Below are 17,285 nucleotides of genomic sequence, written 5' to 3' on the forward strand. Positions count from 1 at the left end.
ACGGCCGAGGGGCGGCACGCGGGAACCCGGCGCCGCGCGGCGCCTCGCCTTCCCCTCTCACTCCGGCTGCAAACCTCTCGGCCCGTTTTCCCAGCGCAGCCGCGATTCCGCCCTCGGTGCCCGCGGGAACACCAGCTCCCTGCCAGCGCCCCCGGAACGGCCCCCGGAACACACAGCCACTTCTACGGGCAATCCCAGCCTTGTGATTTCTCTTTTTTAATAATTTATTATTATTTATTGACATATAGGGTCTCATCYAAAGCCCACTGTCTTCTCTCAGTCMATTTTTAAATCTYGCACGCTCAGCKAGCACSAASTSAACCTAAAATCCTGATTTTCTTGGATTTCAAGACATTCATAATATCCTTTAGTCAACATGCTGGAGAAACCTTTTATTAAATGCTGCTAATTTTTTTATTGATCAAACTGTGAGTCATTTCATTTTCCATTATAGCAGAAATCTCCTATAGGAGCATTCAGATTAAGTTTCTTTATTCTGTCTCCAGTAACATGTCACTTTTAATCAGTTTTTAGTTTCATTATTGCTTAAAAATTAGAAAGCAGTTTCTCTGTTCTTTATTGCTTTTTTAAGTTTAGTTACTGAAGGGTTATTAAACTTGGAAAATATATAGACATGCATAACATGCTAAATAAATTCCTCACTGTCTCTAACCAACTTTAACATTAGCCTTTTTTTAYATATATAATTTTTAGGTTTATTTTCACTGAAAGACTGCTTGTAATTATTACTCATGTTCTCCCCAAACACTTATGTTACTAAAGTGTGAAATGTCTTCTAACACAAAGACAGTTCTCTGGGAAGTAATTACGAAAATGCATTCAGGGGCAATAATTTTATATTAACTGTCAGCAGCATACATCTTCTGAAAAGGCACTTGTTATAAAGGAATTATTTGTGTGGAATTTGAAGGCACTGAAGGCGAAGGAAAACTGCAGAAATGCATTAAACTGAAACTCCAACTCCCTCATCAAGGGTCAGTTTATGTTTAAATCATTACCTCAAAGGCAGCCCCACACCTTCCTAGGAGTCTATTACAAAGATGATTTCAATTTATGCACAAATTGCACACAGTCTCCAGTTTTCAGTGTGGAACAGTTTATTTCCACTCCTTTTTTAAGGAAATTTCTGAGTAGCTAATCAAAAAGATTTATCTGTAAATTATGGGCTTCTATTAGCCTTYCACTGATCATGCTAAAAATGCTTGCTAATGATTTATGTAGAGTAACAAAAATAGTAGCCTCAAAACTGACCAAGCACATTAGAGCGATATCTGTGTCTATAACAAAAACAAGAAAAAAACTTAATGAATATTTTATGGTTACTTTTAGCCTGCAGGCTCATTCTTCAGATCTTAGGAAGGCAAAAAAAACCAGAGAGAAATAAAAATTAAAAAAAATTGAGAGAGAGAGAGAAAGAGAGAGACCTAGCAATAGTGATTCAGCATCATATTTCTCTAAAAGCATTAAAAAAAATTCCGATACAGAAATCATAAAAACCAACACCAAAGAGTAAAAGCAATTTTACCTGCAAGTAGTATTTCAGCCTTTCTAGTGCTTTTACTAAAATGATTTAGAGGTTACCACGTTACGTGACAAACGCATTTATGCGCTGAGAAGTGGACAGAGATCTAAGCTGTTGTTATTTATCTGCATGCAGGTAGCAGCGGGATTGTGCTTTGCAGCATTAGCAGCACATAACGTGCATCAGCTCTCCAGCCCCTGGCAGCCGGTTTACGGTTACACACGCGGGACGTGAACACGGCCCCGCCACAGCAGGCTCCGCGGGAGGGTTCAGAGCGGGAGGGCGGCGCGGCCCCCGGCACCGCGCGGCCGGGACGACGGCCAGCGCCGCTTCCGCGCGGCAGCGGCACCGCGGCGCTCTCCCGGGGCCGCGCACCAACGCGCTTCGCACAGCTCTGCGCTTTGCAAATTAACAGTGCGTCTGCGCGCAACCGTCCCAGCTGCCCAAGCCATCATTCACTCGCGGGAAGCTCCATCCGTTTACTCAAGACGTTTAACACCTGCGCGATGGACTACACACGTAAAAATTTGGTGGTTTTGTCCACTTCTAGATTCTTAAGGTGCATCTGAACGGGAGCTACTTCCATGCCCAGGTGATATAATAAGGCCCAAATCAAAACTGATCTAAACTAATTTTTATACATGCCAGGAAATCAGTGTGCAGTAAGGACAGACCTCCAACTGAAGCGCACTTCTTCACAAAAATGCACTTCTAACCTTCGGCATGCAAGTGTTTGCTAAATAATGATGACCACCATAATACGATATACGCAAYGCAAGATTTCAGTTCCAAAGTTAGTGTCTTTTTTATTTAACTATATTAATATTTTAATAATGCACTTAACCTCAGTATTTGTCAAATCTCTGTTCTAAACAAGCATCCTGTTTCTAGCAGCTCCACCAAATCCTGCTCTCAGATTTAACACAGGACATTTTAATCACATTTTAATTTATAGTTATGACAAAATTTTTTTTTAAGACTGTGAAATAGATTTTATATAATAYAAATATAAATAAATATATTTATATAATAGATTTATATGTATAAATATATATATATWTTTTACTTTAAGGTGAAGCCAGATAGCTGTGAAGCTTAAATCTATAGTTCCCTGAGCAGACAGAAAATTTGGGAGGCTTAACAAAACTCAGATGTGGCTTATTATTGCAGCTGCATATCAAATGAAAAAAATAAGACACCGACTAGTTCTGCTTAGAATACCATCTGTTGGAATTGATTATTAAAATAAACCTGCTGATTGTTAAAGAAAGAAAAATTACAGATGATGTAATTTACTGWAAGTGACAAAATGCGACCATATCCCCTCAGCCTAATTCAAAAGGCAGAACTGCCCCGTTTCCCCCTCCCCTCGCATAAGGCCCAGGAGGCAGAGCTAGAGCTGTTCTTCCAGCCGCGGAAAGTTCCCTTCCTCTGCTTACGACGGTCCGCAGGGAAAGCGCGTCCGAACGAGCCCGTCCGGGACGCTCCCGAGGAGCCCCGACAGCCCTCTCGGCTGCGCTCCGCGGCGTTTGCCTACGAAGCAGCCCGTATCCTCGCACACAGCGCTTCCGTTCACCTTTTCTTCGATTTTTCCACCAGTAAAACCCCAAAGCGTTGTGACCGAGACCGGAAGAGCGACGGCGTCCCGCCACCCGACCACAACCAAGGCGCGCAGCCCGCGGGACGGGGAGGGCGACGGTCGAGGGAAGCGCGCGTCGGCGCGCGAGGAGCAGGGCGCGCGGGSGCACCGCGCGCGGGGCTCTTGGCTGGCTCCGCCGGGGCCGTGCCCGCGCCCCGTCCCGTCCCGTCCCGAGCGGCACGGCGGCTCCGAAGGGTCCCCGCCGTTCCCTGCGCTCTCTCCTCTCCTGCCCGCCAGGCGGGTTTGGATCGCGGGCTCGGTGGTACCGCAGGGCGTGTTTAACACCAGCTCTCACATAAAAACTAATGCCCCTCAAATTTCCTTTCTAGTTCCTGCCTGTCATAGGAAACGCCGACGTCCTACACGTTTCTCTCGACAAAGCCGTTAATTCAGTAATTTCAGATAATTAAATTGAGCAAAGCAGAGTGTTTAAATTTGAGCTAAGTGAGATAATACTTATGCGTGGCTCACGCTGTTCGAATTCTGCTGCATGCTACTCTGCTGCTGCTCATTTATTAATTTCGGGTAGTCTGGAACGTGACACCGCATAATAAGGCACGCACCGGTTTTAATAAAATTAGAAATTAAAAAAATACATATATAAAAGAGTGGCTAGCGAATCAAGCATCAAATGAACTGAACTAATCCCTTTGAACAAGCCCCTAGCAGCGCCCTTCCTGCGGCCAGCCGAACCCGGCACGCAGGGTTCGTGCTTTTCTCGCAATAAATAATTTCTAACTAGAGCTTTTCAGCTATTTATCTCTGGAATAATAAGTTAGCTGCACCAGTCCTCCAGTGTGGTGATATTTTAGCAGTGATAACACTTCTGCTCTTAATGTTTTCCTAGGTTCATTTTTCTAGTCATATGTGGAAAAGAAAGTGTGAAAAGATATTTAAAAGAGTCAAAGCTAAAATGATTGTAAAGACTTGTCTCTGCTCAACTGCTCCTCTAATTTTGCAGGTCTCAAGTGTGAGAGCAGTAGACAGCAATGTGGTAATCAAGCCTGAGTACCTGCCAGAGGACTCAGGTCTGGATCACGGGAATGATGCCAGGCAAAAATAAAGGGACAGATAAGTGTGGATTTCTGGTGGCAAATAACTCGTAATGGGAAAGAAATTTAGATGGCCATTAATCCAGAGAGTGGATACTTCAGGTAGTTAACCAAAGTCTCTCTAGAACATTGAGGGTTTTTTTCTTTGCATTGGTGCTTTCTGCTGCTCTAGTTTCTTGCAAACTACCTTAATTGGGCTCTTCTGGACGTGCGGGAAGCTCCTCCATTTCTTCCCTGGCCTCAAAGGACCCCAGYGAGAGGTGGGATCTGAGGCTGCTCGAAATGCCTGTTACCAGACGGAGGGATAACGACCCTCTGCCACCAAGGAGGGAAAGAAAGCTGGGGGCGGGCGGATGGAGAAGATCATTGCCATTGTAATTAAGCTTCTGAAGAGTTTAGTTGTAGAGAAATTAGATTTATTTACACGCTGTTCAGTTGCTGATGAAGCACTGGCTATTTGGGAGGACTTCTAATTAATCCTAATTTAGTTGATACGCTCTTTAGTAGCCCCAGTCCCTGTGTACTCTGCACAAGGTAAAAAGTAATAACAACAGCAAATTAGCTGTCTTAAAAAGGGAGGTTTCATTGCAGGGGCYCAGCCCCAATTTTATTCCTGAAATTTCCAAAGCTGAATTTTAGCATTTTAGCCGCTGACAGTGAGGAAAACCCACGCCTGAGGACTTCACGCTGCACCGCGCTTGCCGCAGAGCGAACCGCCGCGTGTGCAGCGTCCCGGCCCGCCGGGGCGCGGGGACCCCCCGGCCCGCCGCGGTGCCCGGCCTCGGGGCCGGCAGCGCGGGCAGGCGGGACGGCTCCCGCCCCGCGGCGCCCCGCGGCCCCCGGCGCCCGCAGCCCCACCGCCACGGCAGGAGGTTTCTCGGTCCTTCCACTCTATGTGCCACAAACGYGGCCCGGAGCCTATTTTTAAAGCGCTTCCACTTCCTGCATCCTCAGTGCATTATGCAGGCTGGCCACAATATTCATTAACTCGATATGGTTTCAAAATATTTCATTACAGTATCACGCTAAAATCACTTAACTCTTGCGATGGCTTTTCTCATCTAGCAGTTCGCTGGTGGCTCTGCAACGCTTCTAGTGCACGGGGTGCATCTGCATTTCTTTGCAAATCAAAAAGACATTTAAAATACAACAGGTTTACAATCTCAGTCCACAAAAAAAGCCCTAAGAAATCACCATTCTTTAATAACTGCTTTGGAGGAACAGCGACACTGATTCTTTTTTCAGTTTCACACACAAAACACCATAAATGCTGAACAACAGATATCATCTGCTTGGATGTCTTTTTCGAAGTAAGGGTGAAGAATGGAGCATAATTTAATTCTGTTACCCAGAAGTATCTATACTTGCTAGCCACAGGACAAACTCAGGGATGCAAAGAGCGTTCGTGGMGGTGATACTGCTCACGTCTTCAACACTACAGCTCTCTGAGCACATAATATATAACGAAAATATAAAGAAAAGATGTGGAATTCTGCTACATCCTGTCCAGAAGGTGTTTTACTAATCTGGCTATTTGCCAACACGTACAARATTTCAGCCTGAAATTCACCATTAGCAGAAAAAAAAGTAAATTTTTACAACACGTTTCTTTTTTCCTGAGATTACAGGCCAAATGCTGCTCTCAGTTATAGCTGCTTAATCCTGCTGATTTTGTATATGCTTCCTGATTGTTACTGTGGAAATCTGGCAATAAACATATTTTGTTTAATATGATCAAGGAAGAGAAGCCAAATGCTTTTTGCACAGAGTATTTCCCATTCATTTAACAGGATAAGTTGTCATCTGTTTCAGATCTATGTGCTAAACACAAAGAGCCCGATATGAACAGCTATTAAACAAAGTTCAAGTTCAAGTTTTCTCTGTTTCTATGGATGACACACATTCTGTACAAGTTAATGACAGCATTACAAGCTGACCCTATTTTCGCAAATATAACCTACTTGATTAAATCAACGAAGTCACCCCCTATTGCATCTGAACGAAGAATGACAGGCTGCACGCATCTGCCTGCATACTATTTTTTCAAAATTATTTGGAGGAAAACTTCAACTGAGAACAGTCTTCAAAATTGTCTAGTACGAGGTGACTTCAAGATTTTTAGAGGAACTTCATAAAAAGAGGAAACAGCCTTCCTCATGCTCTGCTTGATGCGTCACTCATGCTAGAGGGCTAATTCAGGCCTGAGCTATCCCACTTAAATAAATCCTGTAAGTAAAATCAAGGAAAGATCAGTCCCTCAAAYCCATCCAAACTCAGCAACAACATCAAGGGCTAGACTATGCCGTGCCCGGCTCTGRGAGCTCTCAACCCATCCTACTTAAGTGAGAAACAGGGAAAACCATCATTCCACTTCGCAAGAACTTGTGTGTCACCAGTTCCCCACTTTGTTCGCTAGAATATCGATTAGCAGGTAGCAACGCTGCTGCAGGGCCACGATGCTTTGTGCAGTCTTTGCCCCCAAATGCTCTGTTCTATTAAAGATTTGCACAACACGTGAAGACAAAACACATACAGCGAGAGCAACCAGCCTAACTTGCAGCCCCTGGGCAGAGGACGTTCTTCTGCTGAGGCGTTTTCACCGGGCCCGAGCTTGCACGGCATGCACGTGCCTTACCACAATATTTCTCCCACCCACTACGCAGACAGCCTTACTGTGCCAGTGGTTTTCTTTATCCAGGCAAAAGCTTACAGTAGAGAGGGAAGAAGTTTGGCTACAGGGTCCTCCTATTTTTTCCTAGCAAATAACTCACTTAAGAAATACTGCCGCTTTCAGCATTAAGTCTGAGGAGAGGAAAAGGTGGGAAGAGAAATGCCATCACCCCACCACATGGAAAAAATGCTGTCAAATACTCAATTTTTCCTTTGGGCTTTTTGATGAGTTTAATAGAAGAAAATGTAACAGCAGAGTCACTAACTAGCAGAGTTAAAGCTTGAGAAAAAATGTATTTCCTTTAGTTACAATGATGCAATAAACCTTCACAGCCCTTTTGGATTTAGCACAAAAGGTAGCACTTGCGTATCAGTTTATTTGTAAAATATAAAATTCTCCCCTCTGCAGGAGACTGGAATAGGAGAGCTTTGGGGTTTGCCGGGGAGAAGTCWGTCCCTTCCCCAAGTACGTTCCCTAAAAGCTGCAAACCAGCAAGGAAGGTGCTAGACTTTCCATGTCTAGAAATTTAAATTAGAAAAATATATTGCATGGATTCACTTCAAATGCATCAAAGCGTCCAAAAGAAGTGGTTATTTTTCAGTCAAGTTACTATACTGCTGCTTAAATACCAATAAACTGAAGTAGTCTGTCTTTATCAGTCACAAACTGCCAAATTATCCTTAAGAAAACATGAAGCTAAAATGCACATGTTGTTCAGCAGCATTCAGATTAATGCCGTTTTGACTTTTCTATTTACATTTTTATTGCTAATTGATTTATTCCTTCTGAAGGAAATGCCTTTAAAACGAGGCTTCTATGTGTTCATCCCCCTTACCCTGCACTCCAGTTTCATTACAACCGTAGCACAGTTGCCAAAATGAGATATTTCCTCATTTTTGGTCCTGTGCCCTTGAAGGCATCTTATTAGAAAAGACCATTTCTTAATTAACATTTTTGATCTTTAATCTATTACACATCCCTTTAATCCCATACGGAGGAGCTTTTGGCCCACTTCCGCGGCGTGGCTGTGGGATGCAATAGGCTGGCAATTTGTGCTGAGGGCTCTCTCCCAGCTGGGCTCCAGAAACGCTGTCTGTAGGGTTATGCATGCTCTCTTCGGTCAGCAGCAGAGATTTCCATTTATTATTTTAGCGCATTTTTTTTAATAAAGACTTTCGGCAGCCACTAGCCRGTGTTAAAGACAACATGCATAACAGCAAGCTTACAGATGAGATCAGGCCTCTGTGAGTGGCTCTTCAGCTCTTAAAAGAAGTAGTAAAATTCTAAGTGGAAGATTTAGTGGATCACCAACATGTGAAGTGTAAGGGAAGTACAATGCAAGTCCCTTACATCATTTTACTTGCAAATAATTACAGCAATTACAATGTGTTAACTGGCAATTAACGTTACAGGCTTCACAACTCACCAGAATTTTTTAAAACACGCTGTGGCCCGATGTAAATTGTCTCTTTGGTACTTCTGATTTGGTGGCTGTATTAGCTAATGGCTACACATTAGTTCAGCCGATCTCAGAGCAGAATTGTCCACGTGCCAGATAATTTAATTAGAGGCTTGATCTTGTCAGAGCTTTATGTAATACAGACAGTGTTTCCAAGCAAAGTGAGCATTTTTTTCATTTCTCTGCTCAGTATTTAGCGAATGCCTAATAATTTATACTAACGAGTGCCGAAGCCATCCGATGGAGAAGGAGGCATGGCGAGTAAAACACGCAAACACGCAGGCACTTTAGCCACAAACTTGATGAATTCAGAAATATGTAGAGCAAGGCACACCGAGCACCTCTCCCCTGCACACCCCAATGTAGTGCCAGGTCTCTGCACACAACTATTAAATCTATCACGCTGCTGCTCAGCCTCAAAAAGACAAAGGTCACTCGTCTCCAAGTGAGAGCCATAGGGTATCTCAAATCTCATTATAAGTGGTCCCACTTAACAGTTTTATCATTTGAAATTATACACAACAACTACAAGACTGCGAGATGGGTTCAGCTGATTTTGACAGTGACATAATAATTCCTTACAGGCAGTCCTGAAAAGGCTACTTTAGACGCCAAGCRACAGAAACTCAAATCTATATTCTATTATGGTAAACCTCAAGCTACGTTAGCCTAAAAATTCCTTTTGCTCATGAGTATCTGGCCTTATTTTTCTGCTTTACACACATCCTTACACCGCGAGAGGCATACTTTGTACTCTCGCTCTACAAAAAGCCTAACAGTTAAAGACAATAACTTAACAGAGTAACAGAGTAAAGACAATAACTTACAGAGGTAATGGGTATTGAGGCATTTACAGCTTGGGTCAATGTTGGGTAAGACCCACTAGAGGTCCCTTCCAACCCAAACCACTCTAGTTTCCTGTTCGGAATRAGGAAAGATTATTTGGGCAAAGCACCAGAAATTTCACATAGCTCTTCACTGCCRAGTTTCATATCAATGTTCTTACTCAGGCTAGAAAACAAAGCCATGGAGTTTGTTTATACCATTTGTTTTTCTTTTTCTACAACCTTGTTTTTAAAATCCCATTCTCATGGCTGGTATTGTTTACTTTATTCTCAAAAAGAATGATCAGTGGTGATCCACCACTGTGGCATTATTTTTTATTGATTTTTCTCTTTTAAGCAACAGGTCAATGTGGTATATTGTTATTCCAATTACATTTATTCAGGCTGGGAGCTTTGAGCTACCGGGTAAAACTGCAATGTGCAAACTAATCAAAGAGGTTCAGAAGTTTCTGTAAAAAACTGAAGAAATTGTTCTCCAGGAGACTTTTCTTCAGCCCTTCTGCTGGCTAATTGCACAGAGGTAAAACCCACTGCAACCACTTCCTGCAGTCATGCGGTTTCCTCCTCCCTTGCTCCGACCGGCCAAGCTGAGCATGGCTGGGAGGGGGAAGCCACTGACCTACAGAAACTGTCCAAAACAACGTGAAGCAGCCATCACCGGCCAATCCTGGACCCGAGCCCCTTCAGAGGAGACGTCGGGCCCAAGATGGGAAGATGGGAAAACCTCATTTTGTGTTTCTTAGTACGAATACATGGCTGTCCACAGACGGATGAATATGGACTAGAAAAGCATACTTTCTACCAGGTCAGGGGGCTTAATTAGCATTTACAAAGTGCTTTGAGGTCCTACATAAAAATGTCTTACTGAAATAACCTCTCAAAAGCACAACTTGCCAGGCTATCCAGTCGTCTTCTGTCCTAAAATCTGCAGGATATTAGCAAATCCCGAGCATGGCAGAATTGGGTAAATTAGAGAGGAGAAAGACCTATTAGGTCATCTCGTCCATGGCACTGCCACTGTGAGACTATTCCCGCWGCGTGCTTTCAACTGCTCTGCCCGGTCTGGTTTGAAAATGACCTAAGTAGTGGGAGATAATTCCACAGTCTATTAGATCTCACTATTGGGAAATGTTTCCTGACATTCAGCCTAGGATCTCCTCTGCCTTCTTTTAGCCCATTACTGCTAGCTACGCCCCAGTGGGCCATCATAAACAAGAGATATAATTTTCATCCAAAAACACAGAAAATGTTCATCTAAACACATCCTTTTGCTCAGGCAGCAAGAGATGACAGGATAACACYAAATGGAAAAAAAATGCAAAGTGTGAAGAGGAGAAGGCAGGCTCCCCGCAGCCCCTCCAGCTCAGGGGCACCAGCTCTCGCCAGGCCACGTCCCCGCCGGCGTGGGGGCTGCCACAGGGGAAGGAGCTGGAGCCCACAGCAGGGAAAGCGCCTCACGGGTGTTCCCACGGGAAGGGTTTCRCCCCCAGGCGAGCCGCCGTGGACAGGAGACACTGGCCATGGAGACCTGACCTAGCCCACGCCAACCTGGTGTGGGAGACCCACCGTGATAACTGGACTTCAGTGAGGTTAACGCAACCTCGCTGGCACAGTCCCAGACTCAGATGAACCCTTGCCGTCCATAGCAGGCTGCYGACACGTGGTAGCTCACTTTTAGGTGAGCCTTTATTTCCTCCCCTCTTTCACCATAGAAATTAATTCTCCTCCTCAGTGCTACCACTGTAATTTGCCTAATTAACATTTTTAATAGTAAGTATTTTCCAGGAAATGCCATAATAGGCAAGCGTGTGCTTCTCATGTAAATCCTGAGGCCCACACCGTGCTTGTGCCCGAGGCCGGCTCGATGCCGACGGTGTGAAGTTTCTTCACAAAACCTGCAGATACAGTCATCTGGCAAGGGTCTATAACTACTTTTATTACTTCTTTTAACATTATACCTATTGCAAAAAAAATCTTACTTCTGTCTTAGATCCTTACTAGGCTTCCACAACCACGTTATCTGAGCATCCTCCAATTTATTTATTTTCAAATGCATTATTTATATGTAAAAGATTGGAGATAAAAGATAAATTTTACAGTTAGGAACAGAGCATTAAAAACATCTCCTCTGAAAGGACACATACCTATGACACATCATAAAAACCTAAGCCTTACCAAGGAAAATAAAAACTCTACTTAAAATAAATGTCTTTTACCCTTTAGAGAACAGGTGTAAGGTTTGAAGTATAATTTTCTCGGGCAACAGCACACAGAAAGGGTGTAGCGTAACACATTTGGCCCACCAGCCCTTTAGCCGTGCGTGCTCTTGCACCTGTAACTTGGCAGCAGCGCTGGCCAGAAAGCCCAGTGATTTCGCTAGAGCAGCCACAGGACGCGGTGACACGTCCAGTGTCCGCCGTGCGACAGCCACCATCCCACGCACCACCCAGGAAACCTCTGCGGCTTTATTTCTGGTTGTTTTTTATTTGGGTTTTGGCCAGTCCCAGAGCGGATACTCGAAATTATCAGCACCTCCAGCTACCCCGTAGCTACGAGGCTACATGCTGCCAGCGTCGTGATCCTGCCTCCATACGGCTGCACTGCAGGGCCGTGATCCCAGGGCTGGAAGCGCCTGGGAAAGTTCTCGCGGACCTCAGATGGTCCAGGCAGAGAAGAAACAGATGCTGTTTTTAAAAYCACTGTAAGAAAACAGATCAATTGAGATAAAACCTTTCTTAGCATATTGAAAAAGATATTCCACTAAGAAAATTATCAAAGTCTCTTATGTTCTTTGCTAACGAAGTCCAAAGATTTATTTCTTTGGGAATCCTTGCATACCTAAGCTACAATCTTCTAGTATTGATTTACTAATGAAATCAGCTTTTAAAAGATTTCTTAGCTTGCAAAGATGCTCAGAAAGGGCCATTTCAGAGCTCCTGAAAGCTAATGCTCGCTGAACTGGGACCTGCCTTTTCAACACTCTGCAGCAGAGGAAGAGCTCCAGAATTTTATTCTGGGTGCTTTTCTCATTCTTCCTTTTAAAAGTTAAATGAGATACTATCTCGGTCCCGGCCGGCTCGCAGGAGCATCCCGGGGCCGGGAACACCTGGGAGCACAGCCCTGGATGGGGTGCAAGCGCCCAAGCTGTGTTGAGAGGTGCCTCTTCCACAGGTTTCAAGTGAAAGCTGGGAGACCTCGTGCAAAACTGCAGAGCGGCAAAAACGAGGGACCGCAGCTGTTTCGTTCTGTGGTTAGCCTCTCCAAAGCTGCCGCCTCCGCGTCTCTGCGCAGAAGCACAGAGCTCCCTCGCACCGCCTCCCCCTCCGCAGCAGCCGCTGCGGCTCGGCACGGCGCAGCACGGTGCGGCACGCGGGGGCGGCCGGGGGGCCGCGGCGGGCGCTGCTCCGCTTTCTCTCCCTGGAAGGCCCGGGCGAGCGAACCCGCGCGCGACTCGGCCCGAGCACCGCGTTTCCCAGCCCTTCCCGTGCGGAGCTCGGCAGGCAGCTGCGTCGCACGAAGACGGGACCGCTGCTTGCCTTAGAAAGGCACGAAGCAGCAAGGCTTTGCCAGCACCTACGGAGGACGCAGAATCAGCTCTTTTTGCCCCAGATGATGCAGCTGAACTTCCCCAGGGCCTCGCAGTCGGGCTAACGAGAAACTCCCCAGCAGCCTCCATGTAAAGTGCTTTCACAGGTTTTTAAAAATGCCTTAAATTCTCTATATATTCAGTAAGACTTTTTACTTCTTTAAAAAGTCCCTTGTTGCTCCTCAAGATACTACTCCCATGATGTATTGCAACAGCCACGCAGCATTGCACAGCCGAGCTCTAGCCGGACAAATATTAAATCTTATTTTCTTGTTGGCTTTGTAGGGGCACAAAGCCTYGTGCCCCAGCCCCGCGCCGCCGCAAGCCGCCTGCACCCGCGCTCGCCCTCCGGCACAGAAAGCACACGCCTCCCTCCGAAGCAGCATGGCCTTACCCATCTGCTGCTCAACAGCAAACCTGCCCTCGGATCTGCAGAGGAAAGCACAAGCATTTTTTCTCCTTCTTTCTACATTAAGGAAAAAGTGTTTACAGAAGCCGGAGAGGAAGGAAACGTGTGCGATGCCCATTGTTAAGCGGGGCTGGCGGACACGGAGATTATTTTCCATTGCATCAGGGCAACCGCTGCCTCCTTGTACATTCTCCCAGTTCTCTAAGTTAATACATACAGCCTTTAAGCTGTGGTTATATGTATATATATATATACATATATATATATAAAAGAAAAACCATAAAACTTGCTGCAACTCAGTGAGGGCTGGAGTCCTGTAAAGCAGGTCCCCTGCACAGGTTTTATTAGCGTGGAGCAGTTGAGCCAAAGAGGAGGCTAACTTGCTCACCTGCCTTCCTAGAGCAAAAGTGCTGCAGTAAAGTAGGTGAGCAAGTTAGCGTAAGCAAAAGGGATGCAAAACGTAGAGAGGACGACGACCTGCACTAAGCCGTCAGCATACAGACCAGATGGAGCACGCAGCCCGCGCTGGTGGGGCTCAGGCAGCACCGTTCACAAGCACACCACCTTCAGTCACCTCCCGTGGCTTCAGAGGTGAAAAATGCAGTTTGGAAAATGCCACTTCATAATCCAGGATTGTGGCAAATTACCAATGTTATTTCCATAGCCCTGAGTTCATTTTTAGACACATTTTCTTGGCAAGTGTAATTAGTCTGCTTCTCCGTAGTTGGGCAGCTATTCACGTCTTAAGCACAATTAAGTAAAAGAAATCTCACCGTTAGAAAGAGAACTCGGGCTCCAGTGCTTGACATATCTTGCCCTGCAAGTATAAAAGCTGAAGTCTGCCCCAGGGAAAGACGCTATTACAAGTGCATTGACAAGTCCTACCACCACAGCTTGAACTTGTACCAGCAAAAAATTTTCAGTATACCACTGGTTTCGTGATAGTGATAGTATAAGCTATGGCACTAAAAGCCTCTTCCCTCTACCATAACTGCATCAATATAAATATTTTGCTACTATACAAAAATGTTTTAAAAATTACACTCCACCTGGTATCGCTGTTCCCAAACACGACGACACTGTTGCAAGCGCCGTTCACCCAGGGAAGGCAGTAGTCGAACCAAGCGCCAAGAGAATGTTTCAGAAGTCACTTTGTATGTGTTTGCACACACACAGAGATGGACAAACATGCGCAGGAGAAGAAGGGAGAAAAATATGTTAATCTGAAACATCTGGCAAGTGCTTCAGAGTTAACAAGTCCAGGTTCTGGCCTTTTTTTTTTTTTTTTTTTTTTTTCCTTCTGGGGAGGGCTAAAGAAGGGGAGGCAATTTCATCTTCTTGGGCTGGGGAAGGCAGGGGCATGAAATGTGAAGTTGAAGCATGTTTTTTCACCCTTTTTTGAAGTTCAACATCACACTACTGGAGCTAATGCAAACAGGAAGATCATAAAAGAACATAATGAAAGTCTTGCACCCTGGGACTGAGGGACTGGTTTCGGTTACTGAATATAGCTGTAGAGGCACACCACACGAGAGCGAGGAACTCCGCAGCGCTCCACCACTATGTCTTACGGCTTTTTATGCTTGTGCTGTGCAGATCCTCAGCCACGCCCCAGCCGGCAACCTCCGCCCCGTGTACGTCCCTGTCCTTACAGGAGGCTGTGCTGCACCTTTATAACCATCAGATGAAACTCTGCACCCACTGAACGAAAGGAGAATCCACAAGGTAGCGCACATTTTTCAGCACTCAAACACATCTTATCCCCCGTCCAACGGCTCAGACRAGAGCTAAAATTATGGGAGTAAAAGGAAGAAAAACGGAGCAGACCCAGCTACTTGGGGAAACCGTTTCCCAGGCTGGCTCTGCTCACGGCGTCGTCCCCGGGAGCACGCGCAAGCCCCAGGCCAGCTCCCGCGGCGGCACAGAAGCGCCGGGCAGCGCCGCTGCCCCCGCGGCGGCCGGGTTTCAGGCAGCGCGGGCTCCCGAGCCTGCCGAGAGGCTGCCTCCGGCCAGCGGCCCCGCGCGGGCAGCTGCCTGGGACCCGGCAGCAGCCAGGCGCCGCGGGACCGCGGCCGCCCGCGCCGCAGCACCCCACGCGAAGAGCCCGAAAGCCGRAGACAAGCCGAGAGCTTGGCAAACGCCCGAGACGCAACGCCCCGCACRGTACCGGCACACGCGGCACAAGCAGGCGGCAAGACGCGGTTAGCGACCTGCCCCAGCTCTGGAGCGCTCCGATCGGATACTTACCCTAACGGCTGTGTTATCAAGACGTACAACACAAACACAGACAGGCGTGCTTTATCCTGCTCGGTCTCTTGAGCCTCTTTTTATCCAAATTTTCAGCGTAACGCAGACGAACTAGTCCCAGACACATGTTAGCGTTAGTGCTACCAAACAGCCAAAAGCCGGTTCAGATGTTAAACCTCTCGGCCGTGGCGAGGCACCGCTTTCACTCCCCAGCTTTGACAGGACTTTCCAATTTCCGCCAAGAAGCGAAATACACACATTCCAGTTGGGGCTGAAGTTTAAAATTCCTGTTAAAGTCACTTTTATGTAATTAGATTGGAATGAATGTGCAACAGTGCCCATTGCAGAAAACTTCAAAGCAGTTATACTGGAGAAATGGCAACCCGTTTCAGCGTGCCCACAAGAAGGAGGAATGGCTCTCCAGAGGGTAAGAGTATATTAGTCTCTGTATGTAATAGGTTTTATTGACCATATGGAACTGATATAAAAATTGTGTTGCAGTGGGTAGTCTTGGATTGGAGACAGGAATGTGACATACAAAATACAGTTCCTGTAAAAAGCCTGGCAGCTTTCTGGCAGTTTTTGCAATCAGAAGAACCTAAAATATTTACCTGATTGAGTTACTGATGAGTCCCAGTTCAAAGCAAAATCTGAAGATTCACCCTCTTCCACTGAAAAAGAACAAAAATAAATTGTGATCAACAAAACAAACAACYGGAAAGCAAAATAGTCAGCAAACGAGGTCCACCATGACATTAAAGTATTGTAACAGACTTCTGCAGCAGCAAAAAAGAACATATTGCCTTCTGTAAAACAATTCATAAGGCAGAAATTTAGCAAAGACTTTTTCCCCTCCATTTTTAAACTAACTACGGAATTTCTGCCTGCAGTTGCTACATGAACAGATAAGTGAAAGATGCYGTGAAAATTTAATAGAGGTTTCATTATCGCTATGCACTAAGTAGGCATATTTGAAATTTTGTATGTTCCCAACRACTAGCACATACAAAATTGCCACTGCAAATGCAGAGATTGCTTTTGAAATTTATCCTTTACCYGATCATAATAAAGAACCGTCCTACGAAGGGAAAACTGCCTAACTTGTACCGTAGCAACATACTTTCTTATTAATAGTACTAAGAACTGAAAAAATTAACTTTTTTTCAGAGCTTGAACCCCAGAAGTTTTATTACAACGCACAACCACGGTCTGTAACCTGCGAGTCATGAACAGCCGTCCTGAAGCCGCCGATGCGGCAGCTGCCAGAACCAGGCGCTCAGCACTTGCGAATGACATTTATGTGACACGCTGCCTACAACGAATTACAAAATTTCGTCTGGCTCTCACATTCTTGAGAATAACCACGAGATCAGCCGGCAACAAACGGGCGAAACGCGGRGCCCCGTGCCGCGGGGGCGCGCCTGCCAGGCTGGGCGCTCTGCGGTCGCAGCAGCTGCACAGATCGCCCGCGCGCCCGCTCCTCGTGCTCCTCCAGGGTTATCAGCACCATCCACCCCTCCGCCGCCGCAAGGCGAAGGATCGGGCCTGCTCTGCCTGCAGAAAAGCACGTGCTTTGCGCGCTGAACGCTCTCCGGCGCTTCCACCCGAATTYGGTGGCTCGAGCGGAACCGCTAGGCAGGCGTGCAGCTGGAGCGGCCCCGCGCCCCCGCCGAACGGCGCAGCTCCGGGCGCCGAAGCCCGCAGCGCCGAGAGCTGCTCCCTCCCCGGGCTTTCCTACCGCTCTGCGTCCTGCAAGCCACCAGCTCGCTCCAGCTTTAGCCAGCGCTTAATAGAAAATTTCTGGGCAGAGTTACCCTGAACACGATTTCACTCT

At 46.2% G+C, this 17,285-nt stretch overlaps 1 protein-coding gene across 1 annotated transcript in view; it reads right to left on the reverse strand.

The window, feature by feature from the left end:
- Nucleotides 1-16,961, reverse strand: part of ZNF423 (zinc finger protein 423) — a 172,374-nt gene extending 155,413 nt beyond the window's left edge. Inside the window, exons 1-3 of the mRNA XM_085303736.1 lie at nt 16,873-16,961; nt 16,652-16,710; nt 16,063-16,122 (exon numbers count right to left, since the gene is read on the reverse strand). Of these exons, the coding sequence (XP_085159862.1) occupies nt 16,063-16,122; nt 16,652-16,710; nt 16,873-16,961 (208 nt within the window). The remainder of the gene's footprint in view (nt 1-16,062; nt 16,123-16,651; nt 16,711-16,872) is intronic.
- Between the last annotated feature and the right edge of the window lie 324 nt (nt 16,962-17,285).

The sequence above is a fragment of the Rhea americana genome, unplaced genomic scaffold (assembly GCF_003343005.1).
Source record: "Rhea americana isolate MKP2758 unplaced genomic scaffold, rheAme1 scaffold_20, whole genome shotgun sequence".
Classification (NCBI taxonomy): Eukaryota; Metazoa; Chordata; class Aves; order Rheiformes; family Rheidae; genus Rhea; species Rhea americana.